This window comes from Syngnathus acus, chromosome 9, assembly GCF_901709675.1.
Source record: "Syngnathus acus chromosome 9, fSynAcu1.2, whole genome shotgun sequence".
In the NCBI taxonomy this organism is placed as follows: domain Eukaryota; kingdom Metazoa; phylum Chordata; class Actinopteri; order Syngnathiformes; family Syngnathidae; genus Syngnathus; species Syngnathus acus.
Genome location: NC_051094.1, coordinates 6,253,182 through 6,275,062, shown reverse-complemented (window position 1 = coordinate 6,275,062; position 21,881 = coordinate 6,253,182). Strand labels below are relative to the sequence as shown.

The 21,881-nt window shown below is 40.6% G+C and overlaps 1 protein-coding gene across 7 annotated transcripts; it reads right to left on the bottom strand.

The window, feature by feature from the left end:
* Nucleotides 1-99: 99 nt before the first annotated feature.
* slc23a2 (solute carrier family 23 member 2) lies at nt 100-21,349 on the bottom strand. 7 transcript variants are annotated; one of them, XM_037258545.1, is made up of 16 exons: nt 21,068-21,349; nt 12,693-12,798; nt 11,130-11,350; nt 10,198-10,296; nt 9,838-9,954; nt 9,356-9,513; nt 8,747-8,835; nt 8,584-8,651; nt 7,998-8,179; nt 7,153-7,273; nt 6,260-6,416; nt 5,965-6,112; nt 5,794-5,899; nt 5,420-5,687; nt 4,981-5,076; nt 100-4,769 (listed from the first exon to the last, which is right to left on the bottom strand). In XM_037258545.1, exons 2-16 carry the CDS (start codon nt 12,739-12,741, stop codon nt 4,507-4,509), a joined length of 2,142 nt encoding a protein of 713 aa, XP_037114440.1. In that variant the 5' UTR covers nt 12,742-12,798; nt 21,068-21,349; the 3' UTR covers nt 100-4,506. The 7 variants fall into 7 exon arrangements, with proteins under 7 accessions (XP_037114440.1, XP_037114442.1, XP_037114441.1 ...); XM_037258547.1 differs by having other exon boundaries at nt 11,130-11,347; XM_037258546.1 differs by having other exon boundaries at nt 12,693-12,741.
* Nucleotides 21,350-21,881: the final 532 nt, after the last annotated feature.

Genomic DNA, 21,881 nt, shown 5'->3' with positions numbered 1-21,881 from the left:
ACTGGTTGATGTTAACTGAAAGTAGTTATAGTACATACATAATTTGTAATGGCAGCTGGCAAGCATATGAACAATAACACACATGTACACACAGAAAAAAAAAGTTGAACCAGTATTGACAGTATTTGCCATACTGTACAATTTTTATTCATTGAGAGAGTTGGGCCGTTGTTGAAAACGGGCCCATTTATTTTGGGAACTTCTCACAACTACCCCATCAGCATAGTGACATAAAATTCTCATTAATTTGTCATGAAGCAATAACTGTATCCTAATGATTTCAAATGAATAGATTGCAGATTTGCATATATATGAAAGCAGAGGGCTGCACATAGATTTATCTTTTCGTATAAAATGAAAACAAAGTAAACCATCATACATTCTGTGACATTTTAAATAGTATTAGGAACAAAAAAACATTTTGGTTGCTACAATTATTTTTCACAATTTTCAAGTCTATTAAAGTTAAATATGTATGTAATCTATTCTCTAAATTTGCCACATCCTTTGATTTTTGGTCTTGTATTAACAAAAATGAAAGCAATTTTAGGTGTATTAAAAAAAAAAAAAGACAAAAACGTCCTAACTTACAATCAAAACATGACATGGAGTAGGATGAAATATGCATTTAGTTGTTTTCCTCTTTAAATGAAAGTATAACAAAACCATGCACTTTTCAGCATGATTAAAAGTTATGATTTCTCTTACAAATATTTACTTGCAAAAAAAGGTATGTATAAAAAGGAAAAAAACACAAGCACAGTCACAAAAATAAACAAGTAGTAGTACTCCAAAAGATTTTTGTACAAGTATCTCCTTCATAATAATTGAAAGAGACTGCTGTCTTTGTGTGCTTCTGGCCAACTTATTAAGAACCAACCGCTGCTTCGTCACCAAACCAGTAAACATGTCAACGGAGGAGGTCCAGTTTTGTAAGTCATCTTTTTGACAGTCAAATCAGACTGCAGTTGGGTTCAGGCACGTCAAGCTATGTTGTGAGGAAGTCGGTTTCTGTGACAACCGCAGCTTCGGTCGGCTCGTAATAAGGACACCAGGCGTTTTGTTTTGTGTCCATAAACGTTGACCGTAAGAATATTCGGGGAGGGATACATCCTGGTACACCAAACACAAGAGGACTGCAGGACAGCACAGAAGGTGTGTGTGTGATGTTATTTGCATGAGTGTGAATACAACTGCTCGCATGTAGTGTGCATGATGCTGTAGTCGAAGGTATGAAACATTTTTGAACTGCCGAGTAATTGATTCTTAATAATTTGGTTTATTGTGTGGAATTTGTTCTGCAAATGAGGAGGGGGGGGGGGCTTCATGCATCCATCCATCCTTTTTCCTCACCGCTTGACCCACAGGGCTTTTTTTCCTTTCTTTAATGCTAACGCAATGGGAAATATATTCTTTATCCTCTGTGAAGAGCGACTACTATTTGTGTGGCTGGCTGAGGCGCTGGTGCATCTCCATTTACAGAACAGAGCATCTGTAGTGGCCAAGGCATGCACACCAGAGGGAGCAGCACAATGTCCATTTAATTTAAGGATGTGGTTACTTTTTTTTTTAATATTCCATTAAATGATATAATTAATGTATGATTTTACGTAGTACAACATTATAAAGTGCTATTTTCTCATTAGAAAGACATTACAAACATTTTTGTCATTGCCCTCATTTGTTTCAATGAGTAAAGATAATTTGCGATGTGAGCCTTTTGAGTTACAAGTGCGGTCAAAAGTCTTATCTCAAGGCACTGCTGCAATAACTTCATAATTAACAGGTCCACATTTCACCAAAGTATATTTGTGAATAAATTTAGACAGGATCATCATTATTTTAGTTGATGTACATTTTATGATGTTTGGTGTCGACATTTGTGTAATGTTAAATGCGTGCCTTGGCTCATTTAAGATTGAGAAAGAATGGGATGTGAAAGTAAAATTGAAAGATTAAAGTCTGGAACAAATAAGTTTAACAAAAGAAAAACAATAAAATGCCCCTAAATTAATTATTCACATCCTGGCACATGAGTGACCACAAACAGGGAGTTAGAGAGTTAAGGCCCAGCAGTATTTTGTGGTTCATGTGCCCGTCATAAGGTCAGTAAAATATTCTTGGCACCTTGAAATGTAACAAAATTGTAAAAAGGCGCTGGCATAATCTGGAAAGATTTACCTTTTTTTTTTTTTTTTTTTTTTTTAACAGCAATGCTGCCAGTTGTTGCCTTATATGGACAAGTTCAACTTAACTGAAGCTGATGACGGCTTGTGTTGATTGTGAGTTTTTATAGGGCAGGACAACAAATAATTCATAAATAAACTTTCAGCATTGTGCAAGCCACACAAAGACCTGCTTCAACAGAGCTTTGCACACAAACCTCTCTTCTATAAATAAAGAAATGACTTTAATATAGATACGAACGCAAGAAAATGTATAGGCTAGTTTTTATCTGTTGCTTTTTTTTGGTAACAGGAAAAATCAAAAACAAACCAACTTTTTGGTTTAGTAAAAAAAAAAAAAAAAAGAACTGGATACAATATTTAGCACTTTTCAAGTAATTTAGTGGAACCATGTTGCCATTATTATGGAACATGAAGTCGGCAAGAGGGAAAAATGTTGACAGCATTAGCAACAGACAATCCAATCCAGTCAGTAAACACAACATACACATTCTCTTGTTCCGTTCCAGTTGGCTAATGCAAACTACAGTAGTTGACGCTGTTACAAGTGACCCTGTAAAACCAGTAACGGAGGATCCACACAAAGGGTCAGAGAGTCCAGCAAACAGTCAAAGACATTGAAACATGCAGGGTCAGCGTTTACGACACGTCTCTGATAAGGCCACGCAAGGTACAGTACGGAATTGCTTTCGGAAGAAGCCGCCAGAGAACGGGGGATGCCTGGAGTTATCTTCACTTGTGCTATGTGGATTCTAAAAGATGTCTACTTCATTTTTAGAACATCATGTTTTTAAGATTATTATCATTTTTAGGTTGGACCTATAAAAGCTTGCGCTGTAAGTATTATCCCACGTGTTGTAAAATATTTCTGAAAAATATTATACCTAATGAATCTCTGATTAAAAAAAAAAAAGTAAATATTAGTTGACAAGTGTTATGAAGTCAATGGGCAATAAGAATGTCAGTTGTCAGGAAGTGATTGTCTTGAAGCCATTGATGCAAAGGAGTGACAACTCCTCCAGGCCGCATTATTTTTGCCCAGTATGACAACGGCATTAAAACAGAAGCTTGCACTTGACCAGAAATCAGAACCAAAGTATAGTCATGTGAAATTGATACAATTACAGTAAGGGGTAATTTATAGTCTTCAGTCAACTCAAGTTTGTGGAATGCGGGAGGAAGCCGACAACCCACACAAGCACGAGTAGAACATAATATTTAACCTCAGAACTCTTAGGCAGATTGTTAATATATTTACAAAAGTCGTAATAAAGATGAAGGCAGGTTCTCAGGTGAGTGTGTGGTGAAGTATAATTCAGTCTAACTTACAATTGAGCAACAATGTGCGCAAGGCAGGGCAAAAATAACGGAGCGGGAAAAGCCCTGGCTGAGAGGTAGAAAGTTAATGGAGGAGAAACAGTTGGCGTAACCGGGCAACCGAGCGCCTTTTTTGCTCCCCATCTGTCTTCCCGGCAAACGTTTGCCCACTTGACGACATGTATAAAACATTGGTGGACTTTCTTGGTTAGAAACAGCAGCCGTAGTTTTCTATACAAGACATACGGATTTCACCACACACTTTCCAGAATATTTGAATGTGATCCGAGTGTTTATTTACTTTTAGGTATTTATTCACAAGTAGCGGACGTGAAGATGACTCCAGGAAAACTCGCGTGAAAAAAGTATTTGAGCTGTTGCAAGATGAACCCTTTGTGTCACGTTAAAATAGTAGTGGCTAATACTGACAACCGCGGTGATATGTAAACTGTGAACTTTAATGCGTGGAACTCCAATTTGTTTCATGGGAAGTTTTGAAATGAGCAAGGCGTAACATTCACAACTGAGGAGGCAGCAACAAAAAACAATCACCGCGCCGGGGCCTGCCGACTTGCAGTTCTCGAGCTGCAGCCTCTAAGCTAATTTAGATCGGGCCGTTGGTGTGCATCCATGTGTTTGCATTCATGGCATTATGTCATTGCCACCTTTTTTTTTTTTTTGCATAATTCTCAATTGGCAGATTTATTGTGTCATCGTTGTATGCCCGTGTGAATTAAAGTGACGGCGTGAAAGAATGCACATAACCATTCCGCATATCGAGCACACATGCAAACACACCAAGCAGACTCCACGTGGTAACGTCTTCTGGGGGCATGCTGGCTGCGACTTGCGTTAACATGCTCAAAATAGCATCGTGGGAAATGACAAAGACAGACAGACAGACAGGGGCAGACAGAGGTCGCTGCTTCACATGTCATCCACACGCTCCAAATCTCTCAGTGTACCTTCCCTTGCTCCCCGAATTCACACAGCATCCCGACAGCTACGCCAGACTCTCGCCGTGGGAACCCCCTCCCTCGCCCGCATCCCCGTGTCCGCTACTGTTACAGCTCACGCAGGTTTCCCGAAGCCTTCCCCACTGGTAGCCGGCGAAGGTGGGGCTGATCGGGAAGTACTTGAAGATGGGGTGCCTGCGGATGAAGTCCATTCCAAAGGGCAGGTCGTACGATCGCATTCCCTCTAGCTCGGCGGAGCTGGGACCCGAACCGCGCTTTAGCTTCCTGATGCCTCGCTCCTCAGGAGAACCTGAAGAGAGAGGAACGTCATCTCCAGCCATTGTCTTAGTTCAGCATTCGGAACATGCGATCCGTTCGATACATGACAATGTGTTTTTTTTAATTTTAATTTTTAAAAACAAAACCTAATATGTCGGTACTGCTGTAACCCATTCACATGACATTCATTCCATTATTACTTTTAGCCGGTAGCTGGATGAATGAATGAATGAATGTCTCACCTGGAATAGTATTATCCAAGATAAAAGCAACGGAGCCTCCCACAAACATGGCAGTGGTGAGGAGAACGTTTAACACTTGGTCAATCTCAATAATGCCTGGAAAAAAACAACAACAACAACGCTAAGAGCTTAATACAGTGAAATTGAGTCTCTTACCAAAATATACTTTAGTGTATGTATTGCTTTTGTTGTAGGGAATAAAAGCCCGTTGAGGACAAACATTTAAAAATAAATCTACATGTACATCTCAATAAATTATATTCATTGTTAAATTTAAGTTTACATTCTAAATTCATCACGACTGTTTTGTAGTTTGGCCAGAACAATTGACTTATAGCAACGCAACAACCTTCTCGATATATTTCTTTTTCCTTCTCAAATTCCACGTAATAATTCCATATATTCCTGGTGAGATTTGCCGTCAGTGCACTACGCCCACCTGTCACCAGCGGGTTCTTTTTGAGGTAGCTTGGCAACATCAGCCCAAAGAAGATGGAGAAGCCCAGAACAAAAAGGTTCCTGGACGAGTTGAGGTCGACAAACTGCAGGTTGGAAAGCCCCACCGCCGTGATCATGCCGAACAAGGTGCAGAACAGAGCCCCCAGCACGGGGTCCGGCAGGGAGGCAAACAGGGCGCTGAATTTACCCACGAGGCCCAGCAGCAGCATCATGGCGGCGCCGTACTGGATCACACGCCTGCTGCCCACCTGGGAACAAAAGGAAATCGGTCCCAATGACATCATTTATCCTCCATGCTACCTTCTTAAACACTGTTGCCATCTTGTGACAGAATATTTAACCCGATAGTCAAACCTTTGTTATTCCAAGGACGCCGATATTTGGACTGGAGGAAGTGGAACCGTTTCCTGTCCCAAAAAGACCATCCAGGACACAGGAGATGCCCTCGATAAATATGCCCCTAAGGATTTGAAAGTGATGAGTGTCCAAAAGAAAAGAGTGAAGCAGGGGCTTGGCGAAGCTTACCTATTGATGGCGTGAATAGGAGGAGGAGGGGCACACGACAGACGGGCGCAGGCGTAATAGTCACCGATGGACTCGATGATGCTGGCTACGACGGCGCTCATCATGCCGATGACGCCTGCGGCCGTTACGCTCGGGATGCCCCACTGGACTGGAAGATCAAAACATTTCTTATTATGGGAGATACTTTGGATATACAATCTACAGATTGTTTATTGGATTGTGCAAGTCTGCCAAAGCGTATCGTTGATGAGTAGATTTTTTTTAAATGTGAAGCTGTAACTGTTTAGCCACTCACAGGGGTAGGGGATTTTGAACCAGGGTGCAACAGATAGGATCCCTTGCCGTGCGTCTGTGCGGGCATAGTAGCCATATTTGTTCTTTTCAGGTGGAAAGACGTCCGTCACCGTGAAAATGAAGCACAGGAGCCACGAAACCAGGATGGCCATGATGATCTGTGTGCATGACAAGTAAGAAAGGGAATCAAATACATCTCAACATTATTATTATTTTTTCAGTTCACAGTAACTGTACAGCAACATTTTTAGTCTAAACTGGCAAACAGCTATTGTCAGGTTAAAGTCCCCTGGGGATGAAATTAATGTAGAATCATTATAAAGGCTGCAAGACATGAGTTCATTGCTATGGTAAAGTGCACCTACCTATTAAATAAATAAAGATGTGACGCATGATTAATTTGATACACTTGGCTATACTTTCTAGTTTGGCAATACTATCACAAAAATGTGTTGATTTAATGAAAGTCATAGGCTATTGGGATTTTTACATGTATTCCAGTCCAAGACTCCAAGTCGACCAAAACTACAATTGAGTGTACTTGTTCTGTCTCCTAGAAATGTTATTAATTTCCTTACAATTGATGTTTTTTTGAATTTTGTCAAATTTAATAATTATTTGCAATGTTAAGCTTCTCCTGGTGTTCAACAATGTGTACCAAGTATGTATAAGCTTCACTTCATGACCAGCAGATGGCATAAGACGCATTACACAATGGCACGCTTGCGTAACCGTTGACATAACTACAAAGTAAAATTCTTGTGCTTATGAGATCTGACTTTAAGTTGAATAATGGGCAAATTCCTTGCGGTAAAATGCTTGTGCAATCAAAGTGTGACAAAGGCTGCCGCCAACCATTACGCAGCAAGGACACAGACTCAAGGGCGCACTCACTGGGAACATTTTGAAAACTTGCAGCCGATAGGAAGTCCAGCCTTTCTTTGCTTTGTAGACCGGCAATGGGAAGTGGACATTACGAGCATACTGGGAAAAAAGTAGTACCAGGAAAATAGTCCTGCAAACACAAAAAAAGACTTTTTTTTTAGTTTAAAACAAGAATGAGTTTTACATCTTCACAACTCCATTGGGAACTGACACAATCCAGTCAAACAATAAAAGAGGTTAATAAATAAAGTATAACCCATCTCAGAAGCGAGAGTGTCAATATTATGTATTGACGACAATACATATGAATTTACTTTCTCAATTTTGTCAGAGAGCAGTTGCACTCTCCTATGTACGCACATCTAAAAGTCAACCCTAAGTCATGCCGCAAACGCTTAACTTGAGGCCTCATCTTTTGCCAGTGAGCGATTGTTATGTGCAAATGATTGAATTTCAACACGGGTTCATCCTATTTAAGCATATTACCCTCGTCAATCGACAAAAGGGGCCCCAGAGGCCGTACGGACAAATCAATTAACCTGACCGCGTGAGAATAACGAGCCCATTACGCCGGTCGGGAGCAACGACCCTGCGGCTACGACGCAAAGAGCGGCGGATGATGCCGCAACCTGAGTGTGGAAACTGAAAACAGTGTTCATCATACCACATACTCAATAAAAATTGGGGATGTTCTTTTTTTGAGGCAACAGCTGCTTGTTGGAAAATGCGACAGTCAAAAGTTTAGAGGCAGTCAAATAGTTTTGCCTCTGTACACTCGTCGCCTCTTGCGTGTGTCAAGTACGGGCCCAGCGGCGGAAAACACAGCATTTACCGATTTCAACATTTGAACTTACAACATAGCAATGCCCCAATGCTTTCCTGCCCTTTCCCCTGCCGCCTGGAAACCAGAGAGGCCGATGAGGGCCACCGTGGGCGTGATGGTCAGCGGTCCGATATACTTCAACAGGAGCCCGGGTAGACCCAGCGCTCCGATGCACACCTCCACCAGGGATGACACAATGATGGCCCCTTGGATCTGAAGAAAATAATTGTCACTTGAGGTGAGTTACATGAAGCGCAATCACACATTTGTCACGTGGGGGCATCTTGAGTTTGTCCTTCAATGTTTGGCTTCTCCTCGGTGTTCTGCTAAATGCTCCCCGTAACTAAACATTTCATTAATAATATTGCTCTGATGTGACGCACTTTCATGACACGCCAACTTTTAGAGCAGCTATTCAGCTGTGTTTGCCAAAGCAACATATTTTAGCAGATATTAACAAGCCACACAAAGTCACAAGTGCTTGTGTTGGCAGCTCTCCAACTGTTTGGTAAGCACTTATTCAAGGCATTTAATAACATCTTAACTTTGTTATGTGTGCATTTCAACCACTTCCCCACAGAACGAAAGTGTGTGCGTGTTGTTTTTCCGTTTCTCACTTCTCGTATCCTAGGATGCCAGATGTGTTCGGTGTGGAGAATTTCTGTGCCGTTTGTCTCGAGTATCCCTGTGGGCAGAAGAACAAAAAGATTCCAATGTCAGGTCAAGATCAGACAAGAGACAAAAGTAAAACTAGGTGTGATGTCAAACACAGGTCCTCACCGGTGTTGTTGCACTTCCATTTGTCCAGTGACAGAATAGCTCTGGCTGGGGCAAGGAAGGCAAAAGCGCTGGCCTGGAACAAGGGCAACCTTGGACACCAGCAAAAACTCGTCAGAAACCAAATATCACTTTTAAGTTGATGAAAAGAATTTGCCTAAATAAATGTTTGGCCAAGCAGCACACCCGATGATGTCTCACGGCATACGATTGGAATCATTAGAATTGTGAGTTTGCCTCTAGCTGATCAAATATGACTTGTTGAATACGTGTTCTTGTGCAGGTGTACCTAATGCTGTGTCCAGTTGAGGTACAAACAGATAAGACAAAAGCTCCTTTCCCACTTTAATTACACAGGAAGTCGAACAATTGGTTTCTACATCATTCACATTGCAAAGCGGTTACGTCGTCCATGCCACCTGACTGCAGTCTTACACATCTTTGTATAGGGATTACATAACACATACTTAGCCACTACGCTCAAGCACTCACTTGAGATGGGGGGGTCTAAATGATCACTGCTCAGAGGTTAAGGGTGGAAGAACAAGCTTTGAAGTGTATGAAGGATTTTGAGAGGGATTTGTGTGTGTGTGTGTGCGCGTGTGTGTGTACCTGCAGCCCAGCGTGGTCTGTAGGAGGGTTGTGATCCCGACACAAAAGAAAATGGTCCCTATGAGCTGGCTAGTGGCCCACTGATCAGATCCGACGCACATGGCTTCGGCGAGGAGGAATGGCACTGCTATAGTTCCACTGAAACATGTCAAATAGTGCTGCGGACACAATATGGGTATTGAGTTAGATGTCATTTTGTCATTTTTTCTCGACCATTTCCATCACTCGCCGGGCACAATTCCAGCGTGTATTTTTTTTTTTTTAATGCAATAAATTGAGACAATTTAGTGTCAGTATGCATAACCAGTTAGCTAACTACTTTATTACATTTTCCTTTGCTCTTTGCAACCTGATTCTGCAGACCTAGTTTACATCAAACTGGCATGGATGAGTTGAGGTACAACTTGTTCTTATATCATTCACATGTTTGGAATGCAAAAAAAATCATAATCATCATTTTTGTGTGTGGTGGGGGCAGTTACCTGTAGGCCTAAAAACACACACAGGTACCAAGGCGGAGTGTCTTCTATGATATAGATCATGTCCATCCTCCTCAGATCAGTGCTGTCTGAGCTGTCCAACGTCTCTGACAATGAGCTCTATATTATACACACACAAAGATTAAATACATCCTTCTCAATTTGGAATACAAAATAAAATACTACACTCCTGTAATGAACTTCTTGAATGTTCTACTGTTGAATTAGCACAGGGTTTGAAAAAAATAAAAGAATGTGACACGGAAGGAAAGCCTCCAGTCCAACACGTGATTTCACATCCTCTTCCTCAAATGAAAAGTGCCCTTTCATCGTAGCAATTTCCAACTTCCATTATTCCCGTACCTTTTCTGCTCGTTGAACATCTTTTGAATAGATAGCCATCAGCTCGGTGTTCTCTGTATCCTGGTCCCCATTGGTTCCGCCCACTCCATTTACCACCACCTAACCACAGAGATTTAGAATGATTAAAGTTTTTTTTCCCTTCCATTTATTTTATTTTGTATATGTAAGAGCGGCCTTGTGGTGAAAAGAAATCAGCAGGATTCATGGCCGCTTATGTTATCAGGAAGCAATATTGAAGTAGTGAGAACTCAGAGCTGGGGGTAGGTTGGCTAAATATCTGTTGGAAGACCATGGAACTTAGTCATGTGAAGATATGCGAGAATTGAAATGCCACGCCTGATTGAAGTGGAACTTTTTAACGTTTCACAAGCATTTAAGGCAAAATGGAAACATGCCCCAAAAATACATAACACTCATGTTTTTAAAACCCATTTCCTCCACTGGCTTTGTGATCAACAAACACGTTTATTTATGTTTCACTTCTCAAATTTCTATCTTGTAGAAAACAAACTTGTTTTATTACTGCAAATCTCAATACCGTTCCAGCAACCATAAGTGAAACTAAGATGATACAAATTTTATATAAAACCAGAACATCAAACTGTTTCACTATGCAGAGTGAATATTTTTGGTTAAATATTTCACAATTTGAGCAACAGGTGGACTTTGCTGCTCAATTCATATCCCACAAACGCATTATTAATCAGAATAAAAAGTTTTGATGAGCGAACATATTATAAAGCAAAATTTGGACTTCACTTCCTGCATTGTGTTTGATGATTTTGAATAAGCTTCCAAGGTTTACTTGACTTAAAATGGAAAACTACTCAATGTGGTACTTCTCACTCAATCATATCATTCTACGCTCAGCCGCAGGTATGTTGTCACGTTGCTTTTACTGTAGGTGTCGGAAAAAAAACAATTCAACGTACCGGAATGGGGTAGAAGTCCGCTCCACGTTTGTTCTCCTCTTCGTATTTGCCTCCCTCGCTGTTGCTGTCCGCGGGCTTGGAAGTGGTGTTCTTGCCCACGCCCATACCGGTACCGCCGCGGTCTACCCACTCGTCCGCCTCGTCACCTTTGTCTCGCTCTGGCGTCAACACTGCGGATGAGTCCTTCAGTCTGTTTACATCTTCCAGGGATGATTTGTCTGCTTGGAAAATAAAAGACAAAGGGGCGAAGAGATTCATTTCGTGTTTAAATGAATTCAAGTTCACATCTGATATCCTGAGAAGCTGCCAGGCTGCAATTAGTCCTTATTGTCCACTTATTGCCCCCCCACCAGTTATAGCATAACAGTCCACCACAATTACTTTTCAACTATTAAAAGCAGATGAACAGAGAACAGCAGCCAATCCAACACACCTGTCTGGATTCTAAATTATGCATGAATAATAGAGCTATGACAGAAAATAGGTTTTCGGGGAGATTTCGTAAGCAGGAACCAGGAGAGAAGGGGGAGAAAAAGGATGCAGAGTTTGTAAAAAGTCAGGGAAGACGGGGGGGTCAATGTTAGAGGGAGAGATGAAGGCAAAAGATAGCGGAAGCTCTGTTTGTAATGATTCAGATGTCACGGCAAGTTTTATTTGGGTAAAACATGGCCTTGTGCTCTGTCGGTCTGTACACATCCTGCGACACACATGGGTGAAGGTTTCCACTTCATTGCTTCAATAAGCGAATCCAGTTCAGGATCCTGAACGTTGCCAAAATTTGTGTGTTGCATGCAGTCATTCTTGCATGACTGTTTTTAATCTTATGACCTCAGTATTTTGAACAAAAGGATTTTATTGAAGTAAGATGCCGTGATCTGAAAAACTATGATCCTATTAAGACAAGGCAGACCGGGATACAATAGGCAGTTAACATTTCCTCACAAATAAATTTAAATAATGTTCCAGGACTAAACAAAACTCCAAAGGATCATGCGAGAGGTGAAGAAGCGATTTATTCGATTTACACCACTTCAACGCAATAGCTTCTTCCTTCTCCTTTTTTGAACATGTTGATTTATTTGTCTTATTGGCATAACATGAAATTACGTGAAAAAAATGATTTTGTGTTTGGTTGATCTCATGTACAAAAATAAACTTCAACTAAACTAGAATTTAAACCGTCTTAAGTGTAGTCGACAAAAATAGGATCCAGTAAATGAGGAACTAAAAGTGTTTACACACTATTTTGAGGTGTTTTGTCAGCCCGAGAGAATCAGCAATGTGCATAAGAATTTATCTGCAATGGGCGTCAGAACCCATAGCGATATGATCAAAAACTTTACACAAAGGAATCGCAGTATTGTTATTTACTAGTAAGACTTTTCAAGTTTCTACAATTGGCGAGATTGACCTTTGTCAGTGCTATACGTGGGAGCTCTGATATGAGACACCCGTTTATTTGATTTAACAAACTGCCCTGACCACAGGCTCCCTACTTCTCCTTCCCCACACCAAAACCATCACCCAGCTCGCTGTGTGAAAACATTGGGATAGGCGAAATACCTAGTTGACACATCCCATCACTCCTGTCAATCTGCACGGCTGGGAGCATCTGTGTTGGGGGCGAGAGAGGGAGATAGCAAGAGAAAGAGAGAGAGACGGAAGAGAGCTTAAAGAGGAGAGTGTAAGGGGAAGTAGGGGGTGAGGCAGAGGGGATGGGTCAAAGAGAGGAAGGAGCAGGGAGGTGAAACACAAGTTAATTGGACATACATGATTATTCAAGGCAAAATAATGAGTGATTGACTATTATTAGTGACTATTTTTCTTTCCCAATAAGTTTTATCGCCCAATATGGGTGGAAGTGTTTTTATCCATGCAACGTAGCTCATAACAACAACGCAAGGCTAAAAGTGAGGTGAGTGACTGGATGGGAGTGTATCATACCACAAAAGTCAAACTCCACAAAGATTCTGTATAAAAGTCAAAATTAGCAAAAATCATGTTTGTTTGTTTCCCCCCCCCCCCCCCCCCCCCCCCCCAATATAAAAACTGAATATTGAGCATTTTCACAGCTTAACTTGAGGCTTTAACCTCACATGCAAAAATTAGCACAGCGTGGTAAAAAGAACAATGAGGACTAATTAAGCAAAATGTATTATGATATATATGTATTATATATTATAAATTGTATTTATGAGATTTGTATGGCTCCAGTCAGGCCGGCATCTGTGATCTTTTGGCACCCAACACTGTAACGTTGTGACCCCGGGCCACCGTTGATGTGAAAGCCTGAAGGGTGTAGCCTAGTCAAGTATGTCAGGTGCTGCCTGAGTCATTGCCAACAATGGCATCTTAGAAGCGCTCTCAATTTGTATTTGTGAGTTTGGTGGTTTTTCCTGTTCAATAAACAACAGGGAGTGCGTCTGTGACCTCGTCACTGTGGCTTGAAGCGTTTAACTGCTATGAAACCTTCGTCAATCCGTCAATTATTGAGAGCAAGTCTGAATTCGGGGGGCAAGTATCACCATCTTAACAAAAATACTTCGACATGGACTCGCCTAATATTATGCAACTATGGTTACGTTATTTTTGGCCTGGTGAGGACAGTGCCAGTGGCACAGGAGAATGGCACGGTCGACTTGTTTGAAAGAGTATCCCGGCAGCCTTCTGGGTCAGTGAGGGTCTGGGCGAGGCATGTGCAAACATCACAAATCCTCTTCCGCCAGTTAAAATCACTTTTACGCTTGTGCGTGACAAGGTGGCAGTTGACACGGAATGCATCCAGTGTTTGTAGCAACTACACATTAAAATAAAATATATAATACAATAAATACATGAAAAAAAAACAATAGATGAAGTTAGCATGCTATGGCTTTGTTTGTACAGATTTTGGATGTGTCAGAGTCCGGTCCAGATGGACATCATGGTAATTTGAAAGACCCACTTTGAGTTGGGATGGAGAAAGCAAGGCAACTGAGTGAGACAGATTTAGATCAGAGACACAAAAATGCTCAACCTTTGAATATTTTTCGAGCCAGTTCTCACAGCAACACCAGCCCCCGCGCAACATGCTCGCAGCCACAAATAAGCGAGCAATGAAGGCTCGGGCACAGCAGTCAAATGTAACTGCACACATCGCATATAGGTTAGTCGAAGTGAAGCGCCTGGCATTCTCACGCCTCGGACGTCCCACAGAGCCCAGCAGGCATATTTAAGACTAAAAGGTGGACATTGTTGCTACAAGTAGATAAAATCCTCGAAGCCACAGCAAGACACTTGGCAGCCTTAAAATCTTTCTCAGGGTTTTCATAACAACCACATATACTTTCTGTATTGCTTACACTCACTAGGGGGCAGTAGGCAGGGTACACTCTGAACAGGTCGCACATATATGGCTTGGTTAAGTGTTTTGGACAAGACAAAGAACTATAAATGTGCACGTTATCTTACATTTATTAATATGAAAAAATTGGATGTTTCTTTTTTTTTTTTTGAGGGGGGGCGGTGCTATGACGTTTTTTGACCAAAAAAAAAAAAAAACATTAACCCTTCCGAATTTGGTTTAAAGGGAAACAAAGATCAATCACGGATTTGGGCTATGAGTGGTGGTCGGAGCAAGCTACAAAAGAAGTCTAAAATCAGTAACAGTATTACAGTTTTTGTGTAATGCGGAAAAAGTCAAGCATCAAAAATTGAATAACACCCAACCCTAAATTAGGGTTGTGTGTTTAAGTGATACATAACTTATTCATGAATGAGGCCCATCCTACAGCAAGGCACGCAAAGTTGAAAGGAGACATGTTCGCATTGTGATGCGTGGGGGCGTGGGGGGTGAACATAAACAGGCAACAAGGTTACCCTGAGCAACATGGAAACATGATGAGCAGGTAACTCCGAATAAGCAAGAATAATTAAAGCCAGTGATCGGCTTATTAGGCACGTTGCTTTAGCAACCAGGTAAACAGAACAGAATGAAAAGTTAGGCTACCGTTGCAACCTGTCATTACTAGGGATGATATGATCACAATTATTTTTTTTTTTTTTTTTTTGGGCCGATCCCCGATTGTAGAAAAACTGTGTAGTAGTTCTCTCAAATACAAATGAAAAGTCTATTAGTCATCTCACAGCATAATAATAATAATATGATAATAATAATTATAATAATAACATTTGAATAAGAAAAAAAGCATTGGCTTCAACAAATCGAATGTATCAATAAAACACATGATGTCGCACAAAACACACTTTGAGTGTTGCGTACTAACGTCATAATATTCTCATGTTTTTTTTAACATTTGTCATTTTAATTAAGCAAGCCTAATCCTCATTTTAATATTTTGTTTAATTTCTACACTTTATTTATTATTTTAATTTCTATGTGTTTAGTAATATTATTGTTTAACCATTTGCAAAATAGAGGAAAACAAATGTTAAAAATAAATCAGGATGTGATCATGGGCAGTCGTGTGTGTGTGTGTGTGTGTGTGTGTGTGTGTATTTTAAAAATATATATAATTTGGAGTGTATCCAAAACTTATTTCTGAATTCAAAAGATACTTTGGGCTATAATTTCAAATTGTCTTGGAACAAACTATGGTGAGAAGTTGTGACAAACGCACATTTTAAAAAGACAATGTAGTAATAATAAACAACCCATGAGACTTTTATAGAATATAAAATCACACTTGCTGGCTACAGCGCAAATATGAAAGAAGGGGAATTCGATCTTTCTTTTAATTCTTGCAGGAGCAACAGGAGATCATATTTGGGTCCGCCCACATGGAAGTTAAATTCCTCTATTTCTTGTTGTGTCTTCGCGGCTATCTCTGATGTTTGTGCCTCTTAGCCAGGATATTCAAACGGCCTTTGTGTTCTAACTTTCCACTTCCAGGACATGGATATAAAGTGGCTTAAAAATAGAATTGAGAGCATTTAAAGTCAAGCATCTGCTATGATTAGTTGCCGTTTCCAGCAGATCAATAAACGAACCCCTCGGGTCACTCCAACCCACATGAAGAGAATATTGCAATGCAAATCCAACAAACACTCATATGTTGCCCAAGACATTGCGCAAGGCCTTATTATTTGATAGGATCTCGCAGTCAACCAAAACCAAGGTGGAGGTGGAATGAATGCTGGTTTTATGTGCAACGCAAGATTCATTTTAAAAAGCTTAGAGCAGTGGTGCCGTTCATATGATGGTGATTTTCTTAGGATCTTGTTGCAAAAGATGGTTTTATTTGACAACAATTAGGGCTGGGGAAAAAATTGAAATTGAAAAAATATATGCCTCAAATCATTTTGTGTGTGTGTGTGTGCGTGCGTGTGTCCTCGCACACTTAGCTTAGCTGACTTGTGTAACGTAATATGATTATTGTGGGAGAAAAACAAATAAGGACCAGGCGAGCATGACAGTCGCTGCTGGAACTTTCTTTTTAAGCAATTTTGAATTATTATATTTGAAATTGGTATATTGTGTTTGACTTGAGTACATAAAGTAATAGAAAAACCCAATGTGCTGTATACAGTAAAACGGTTCGGAACCGAATAGTTTGCTGAGGAGCAAAAGTAAATAAGTGACTTCAGGGAACATTCAGAGCTGCAGTACGTGCAAGTACACACACTACGCTTGGGCTGCACAGTGGGAGGACAGCGAATGAACCTGCACGACGGTGTAATCTCAGTCACATGTGGCGAGCCAAATAGCAAACTCTGCCAGGGACCAATTTCTGCGACCCAAATAACACCACACCGCCATGCTCGGTTCAGCTCAGAGTGCAGCAAACTAGTTTCGAGAGTGAACCGTTTGGTCAGACACCGCGGCGTCCTGCCAGTCCGCATTCATGCAGAAGTTAAGCGTAGCTTGAAATCCAATGAATTCCATAGCAGCTATTAAAGGCAGACTTTGATGGCCCTTGCTGTCAACTGACTGGGAATGACATCAAATGTGCTCAATTGTGACTCAGCTTGAGAACGTCACATGATCAAACCTAGAAAACAGGTGAGTCATGATTGCTGCTGTAACACGTCCATATTCTTTAACGGTTGGCACGTACTGTAATTATTGGTTCCACAAACACTACACAATTTTTATTGCAGCGAACCGACCACATAAGCTTTCTTATTTATCAGATGTTAAACTTTACAGTCAAGTCCCACATTTTGAATACTACAATGGAAACAATGAGAGTATGAAGTTCAAATAGATGTGACAATGGCAATCGATGAGTCAGCAAAAAAGCCAACACAATGACTCATTATCTTTGGGTGTCCTTCACTGTAAGTGGGTAGCTTTGTTTGGTTTATCTTATCTCTGAATACCATCAAAAAAGGAAAACCTAGTTTGCAGATGAGATGACTTCTTGATGCCAGGATGAGTCACGATCAAATGGCACGCAATTGGTTCAGTTGTTTCTTATAGTGGCTGGCATTGAAAGAGTCAGACGGGTTTAACACACGTGATGGCACAGGGTATGAAATAATTCAACATAATTGTCATTACCATTTAAAAACAGATTCAATTTGTTGGCAGGATAGACTGGTATTGTACTAGATTCCAGTCACAATTTGATGCGAGTTAGTCTAGGGGATGGGTTTGTCCCGCATATGTCGATGAGGCCTGATGAAGCCGAAAGAAATTAAAGCTTTTGCAAAGCACAATAGACAAATGTAATGCAAATATCCAGTCTGGTGATTTGACTGTGGCTAATTTGGGCAGCCAGAACTTGGGAGTGATCTGACCAGACCTGGTGTCTCGCTTGTTGTTCTTACCCGTTACCAATTTCAATTTAACATTGTTACTTTGCACTTCTAAACTTGATTCACAGTATATATTGCCTTTTGGGTAATAGTGACTCTGTGTGTCAAATGTTTAAATATAGGCTTTTGTGGACATAGTCTGAGTCATTTTTGTATTTAGCCAAGTTACGATCTTAATTGTTCTACAGCTCAGTGCCAATGCTCACTCTCTTGAGAATAAAAAGTTATGAGCTCTTAAAAATGATACAATGGATTTAAGATGCTCTATCATAATATCAGCAGTATAAAAAAAAGTAACAATAAAAAAAAAAAAAGAACAGAGACTTTATTTAAAACACTTCAACGTTATGACTTTTAACTAGAAAGTGGGAGGAGGTGGGGGCTCAAATTAGGCCTGACCTGATTGTTGGCATATGCGTAAGCCACTTGAAAGGAAAAGGTGTATAAATGACAAATGTTTCGTGATGGCTCTGAAGTGCTAATTTCACAAGATCCCTGTCATAGTTCATCTTAACTGGGACTCAGAAGTGTAGCTCACCGCAGATGACAGTGTAAACTGATTAATGTGTAATGTTGAGGTTTCGAATGAACTCACCGCCGCTCCACAAACCCAATGACCTTTTTTTTTTTTTTTTTTAATGGCCAACAGTGAAATAAAAGAAGCTATAAAAGTCTGCATGAATGCTGATTAAAACACACTAGCATAAGCATGCACAAAACAAATGTGTTTTCTTGTTAATATACAGTCATAGCTACTCATTGTTACAATTTTATTATATTTTGTTTTATTTTATTGTAATTATAATTCTCATGTAACTTATTTACAATGGCTTTAAAAAATCTACATAAAACTGGTCAAATGCTAGGTTTTTATTATATAAAAAAGTTGAATTTAAGGGTGCGCCCAAAATAGTGATACCGATGTACATACCGATATTAAAAGAAACGATACCGTATCGATATTCTAGTTGTGAGTAACGCCACTCCTCCCTGACGCTAGGGGGCGCAGGCGTGCGATCACATGACAAGGAAGCGATGGCAAAAAAAACCCGGAGCGCACCGAAGCGATGGGAGGCAAGGTATTTTATTCATCTATTTAACAGCTGTTTGTTCACTTGTTGTGTATGATAACAATAAAATACATAACAAATAATACAACATGTATATAATAAATATAACAAATGCGCGTCACTGAATAGGCGCCCCTCTGCTCCGTGACCGCCACCTTTCCTCTCATCCCACACACGCAGAGGCTCTACAGTGCGCGCCTCCTCGAGCGCACCCTGAAGCGCTAGTGTTTCCATTTGAAATATCAGATGAACTGCCAATTTTCATTTGACAGTATTTTAGAGAAAGAGAAAATAAAACAGTCAATGTGAAGTAATTGCAAATACTAAAAAAAAATAGTGGTGCTATTGTGTGACGTGAGTGAGTTTGTATGTGCATCTGCACGTCCCTGCGTGCCGCGCGTATGCGCGTACAGACTGGAAGCCTCACGAATGTATTTGTTTTTATTGTTTTGTTTTGTTTGTGTGTGTGGGGGGGGGGGGGGGGGGCAATGCCAGGTTAATAAAAGTCATTGCAAGTGGCGTAATATAGATTCAGTGGCTGTGATTAAGATATATGCAAATTTCTACTTTGTTGGGTTAGGATGTGTTCAACATAGCGGTAAGGCCATACTGCATATTATTGTACTGTATCAAATCGTGCAAATTTGTATCGAATCATATCGAGGTACATATCGGATCATGACCTACCTGTGTATGGAGGTACGTATCGTATCGCCAGGTTTGCAAAGACATCCAGCCCTAGATACCACGATAAATCATTCCATAACTTTTTCCACCATTAATGTAACAATGCGATGGGAAGTTCATCAAATCAAGAGCGTTGTCTTCAGGTATGCTTAAAGCTAAATAATTACAGCATCATATATTTAAAAAAACATCTCTCATGCAAAGCTACTATATCTAGTTCAAAGCACTGCCTTACACGTATTATTTTGCATTGAATTGGTCATTTGCCTTTGTTAGAAACATGAAAAAAAAGGTTTGACTGCAGTTTAAATGCTGTTTGAAACCCCTTGTTTGACTGTCTATGTATGTAGAACCAGAAAACGTGAATTTCATGATTCTATTGAGTGGCACACAATTACTTAGGATCAGTAATAACATAACAATCCTCAGTTCTGATTAGTAACTATGCAGTTTTAATTGGGCTCACGTTGTCAAAAGCTTATTGATTTGGGCTCACGTTGTTAAAACCTTATTGATTTGCTAACTGTGGCTAAAGATTTATCCATATAAACTCTTGTTGCTTGGAGATTTTTATACCGTGTAGCCACATTGACTTCGTGGTTTCATATCCCAGCGCCATCCCCGAGTTATGACATCAAACATCTAGATCATTTTAGAATCAGGGCATTCATAACATATTACATATAAAGGGAAAACCAAATGCTTTTTTTTTTTTTGTTTCAAACAAATATTCACAATTTCAGTTTTGACTTTCCTTGACAAACCTACTACTTTGTGTTTATATTTTTACTTGAAACCCAAATCAAGAGGACCAGTGCCACACCCAGTCATGAACGTCACTGGTCCGGCTTTAAGTACAAAATAGTTGGAATACGGAAATGATTTCTAAAGGGTGTGTAGACTTTTTATACCCACCAGCTTTTAAAATGTGTTAGGCAGACACAGAAAGACACACGCTTGGTTCTGTTTCCAAGACAACCTCATCACCAGAAGCCAATAAAGCCACACACGGTCAAACAGCTCCGGTGACACAGAGTAGTGTCAGCCTAAGTGCATTACAGCTCCAATTGTTACGAATGCAGATAGTACAGTTGATGCTTGGCCTTAATAATGGACAAATCAGACAGGGAGAGCGAGCGAGGGAAAGAGGTGGGAGATCGTCGTGGGCAAAAATATTCGGATCAGTAAATGCTCATAGTCGTGTTTTGAGAGGATTTGTTTGGGGAGCTCAAAGATGACAGACTGGGCCTCTCGCTGTCACACTGCATCACCCATGATCACGCCGACCGACCCACGATCTCCAACCGGAGCGTGTATTTTTAGAGCTTCGGCCAACCCACCTTGAATACTTTATATGCATTCTAGCCGCGGCAGTGTAGTTGTGATATTCACGAAAAGCGATTTTTGTGCTTGTTCGCTCACCTGCCCGAAGAAGAAGACGATGCCCACTTCCCTGCTCGGCTATGTCCGCTGGATCGCTGCTGAAGCGAAAAGCAGCTTGAGTGGAGGGAGAGTCGGCGGATGACGACAGGTTTTAGCTTGAAGCCAGTGGGAAGCTCATACGAGGCGGATAAAGGGACCCGAGAGGGTGTTTTTGGACCGGATCGAGAGGCCCCCCTTCTCCAAGACAGACAGTTTGGATAACCGCTGCCCGCGGAGGGATTTACGTCTTTCATAAAGCCACGGGGTTGATGTCAGGCTGAGCGCATGCGCACGATGGCCGTGACGTCAAGCACATGCCCTTGCAGTGTCTCGACCAATCAGCGACAGCGGATAGATGACGTAAACACGCGATTATTTAAATGTGCCATATAATACCCATATTTTTACTGTTTTAAAAACAAATATTGACTTCTTGACAGGAACACACTTGACCTTTGACTATATTCTCACACACTTTTAAAAAAATTCAATGTGAGCATCACACTGCCTTCTAACGTCAACTGTTTGCTCTTTCGTTGCATAATGACTACCGCAGTGTTTCCTAACCATCATTCAGCCAAAGAACACATTAGTCATTCTTATCTCACGGCACACCACTGCACGAAAATGTCACCCAAAATAATTATGATCTCGTAACAACGTACTCACTTTTCACTCTGTAAATTCGGAGCCAGTTTGATTGTAAATAATAAATGAAATTGTCGAGGATATGTACATTCCTGCAGTACCCCGGATGAGCTCTCGGTGCATGTTTCTATATGTGATGCGTTCATTTATGTTACAGGTTTATGTT

What these genes read in the sequence shown, in the direction of transcription:
- slc23a2 (XM_037258545.1), bottom strand. Translation starts at nt 12,741, where the DNA reads ATGCTCCCAGCCGTGCAGATTGACAGGAGTGATGGGATGTGTCAACTA. An exon ending in ATGTTCAACGAGCAGAAAAG is followed by an intron (nt 9,955 to 10,197) that starts GTACGGGAATAA and finishes TGTATAATATAG; the next exon opens with AGCTCATTGTCAGAGACGTT. An exon ending in AAAGAACCCGCTGGTGACAG is followed by an intron (nt 5,077 to 5,419) that starts GTGGGCGTAGTG and finishes GTTTTTTTCCAG; the next exon opens with GCATTATTGAGATTGACCAA.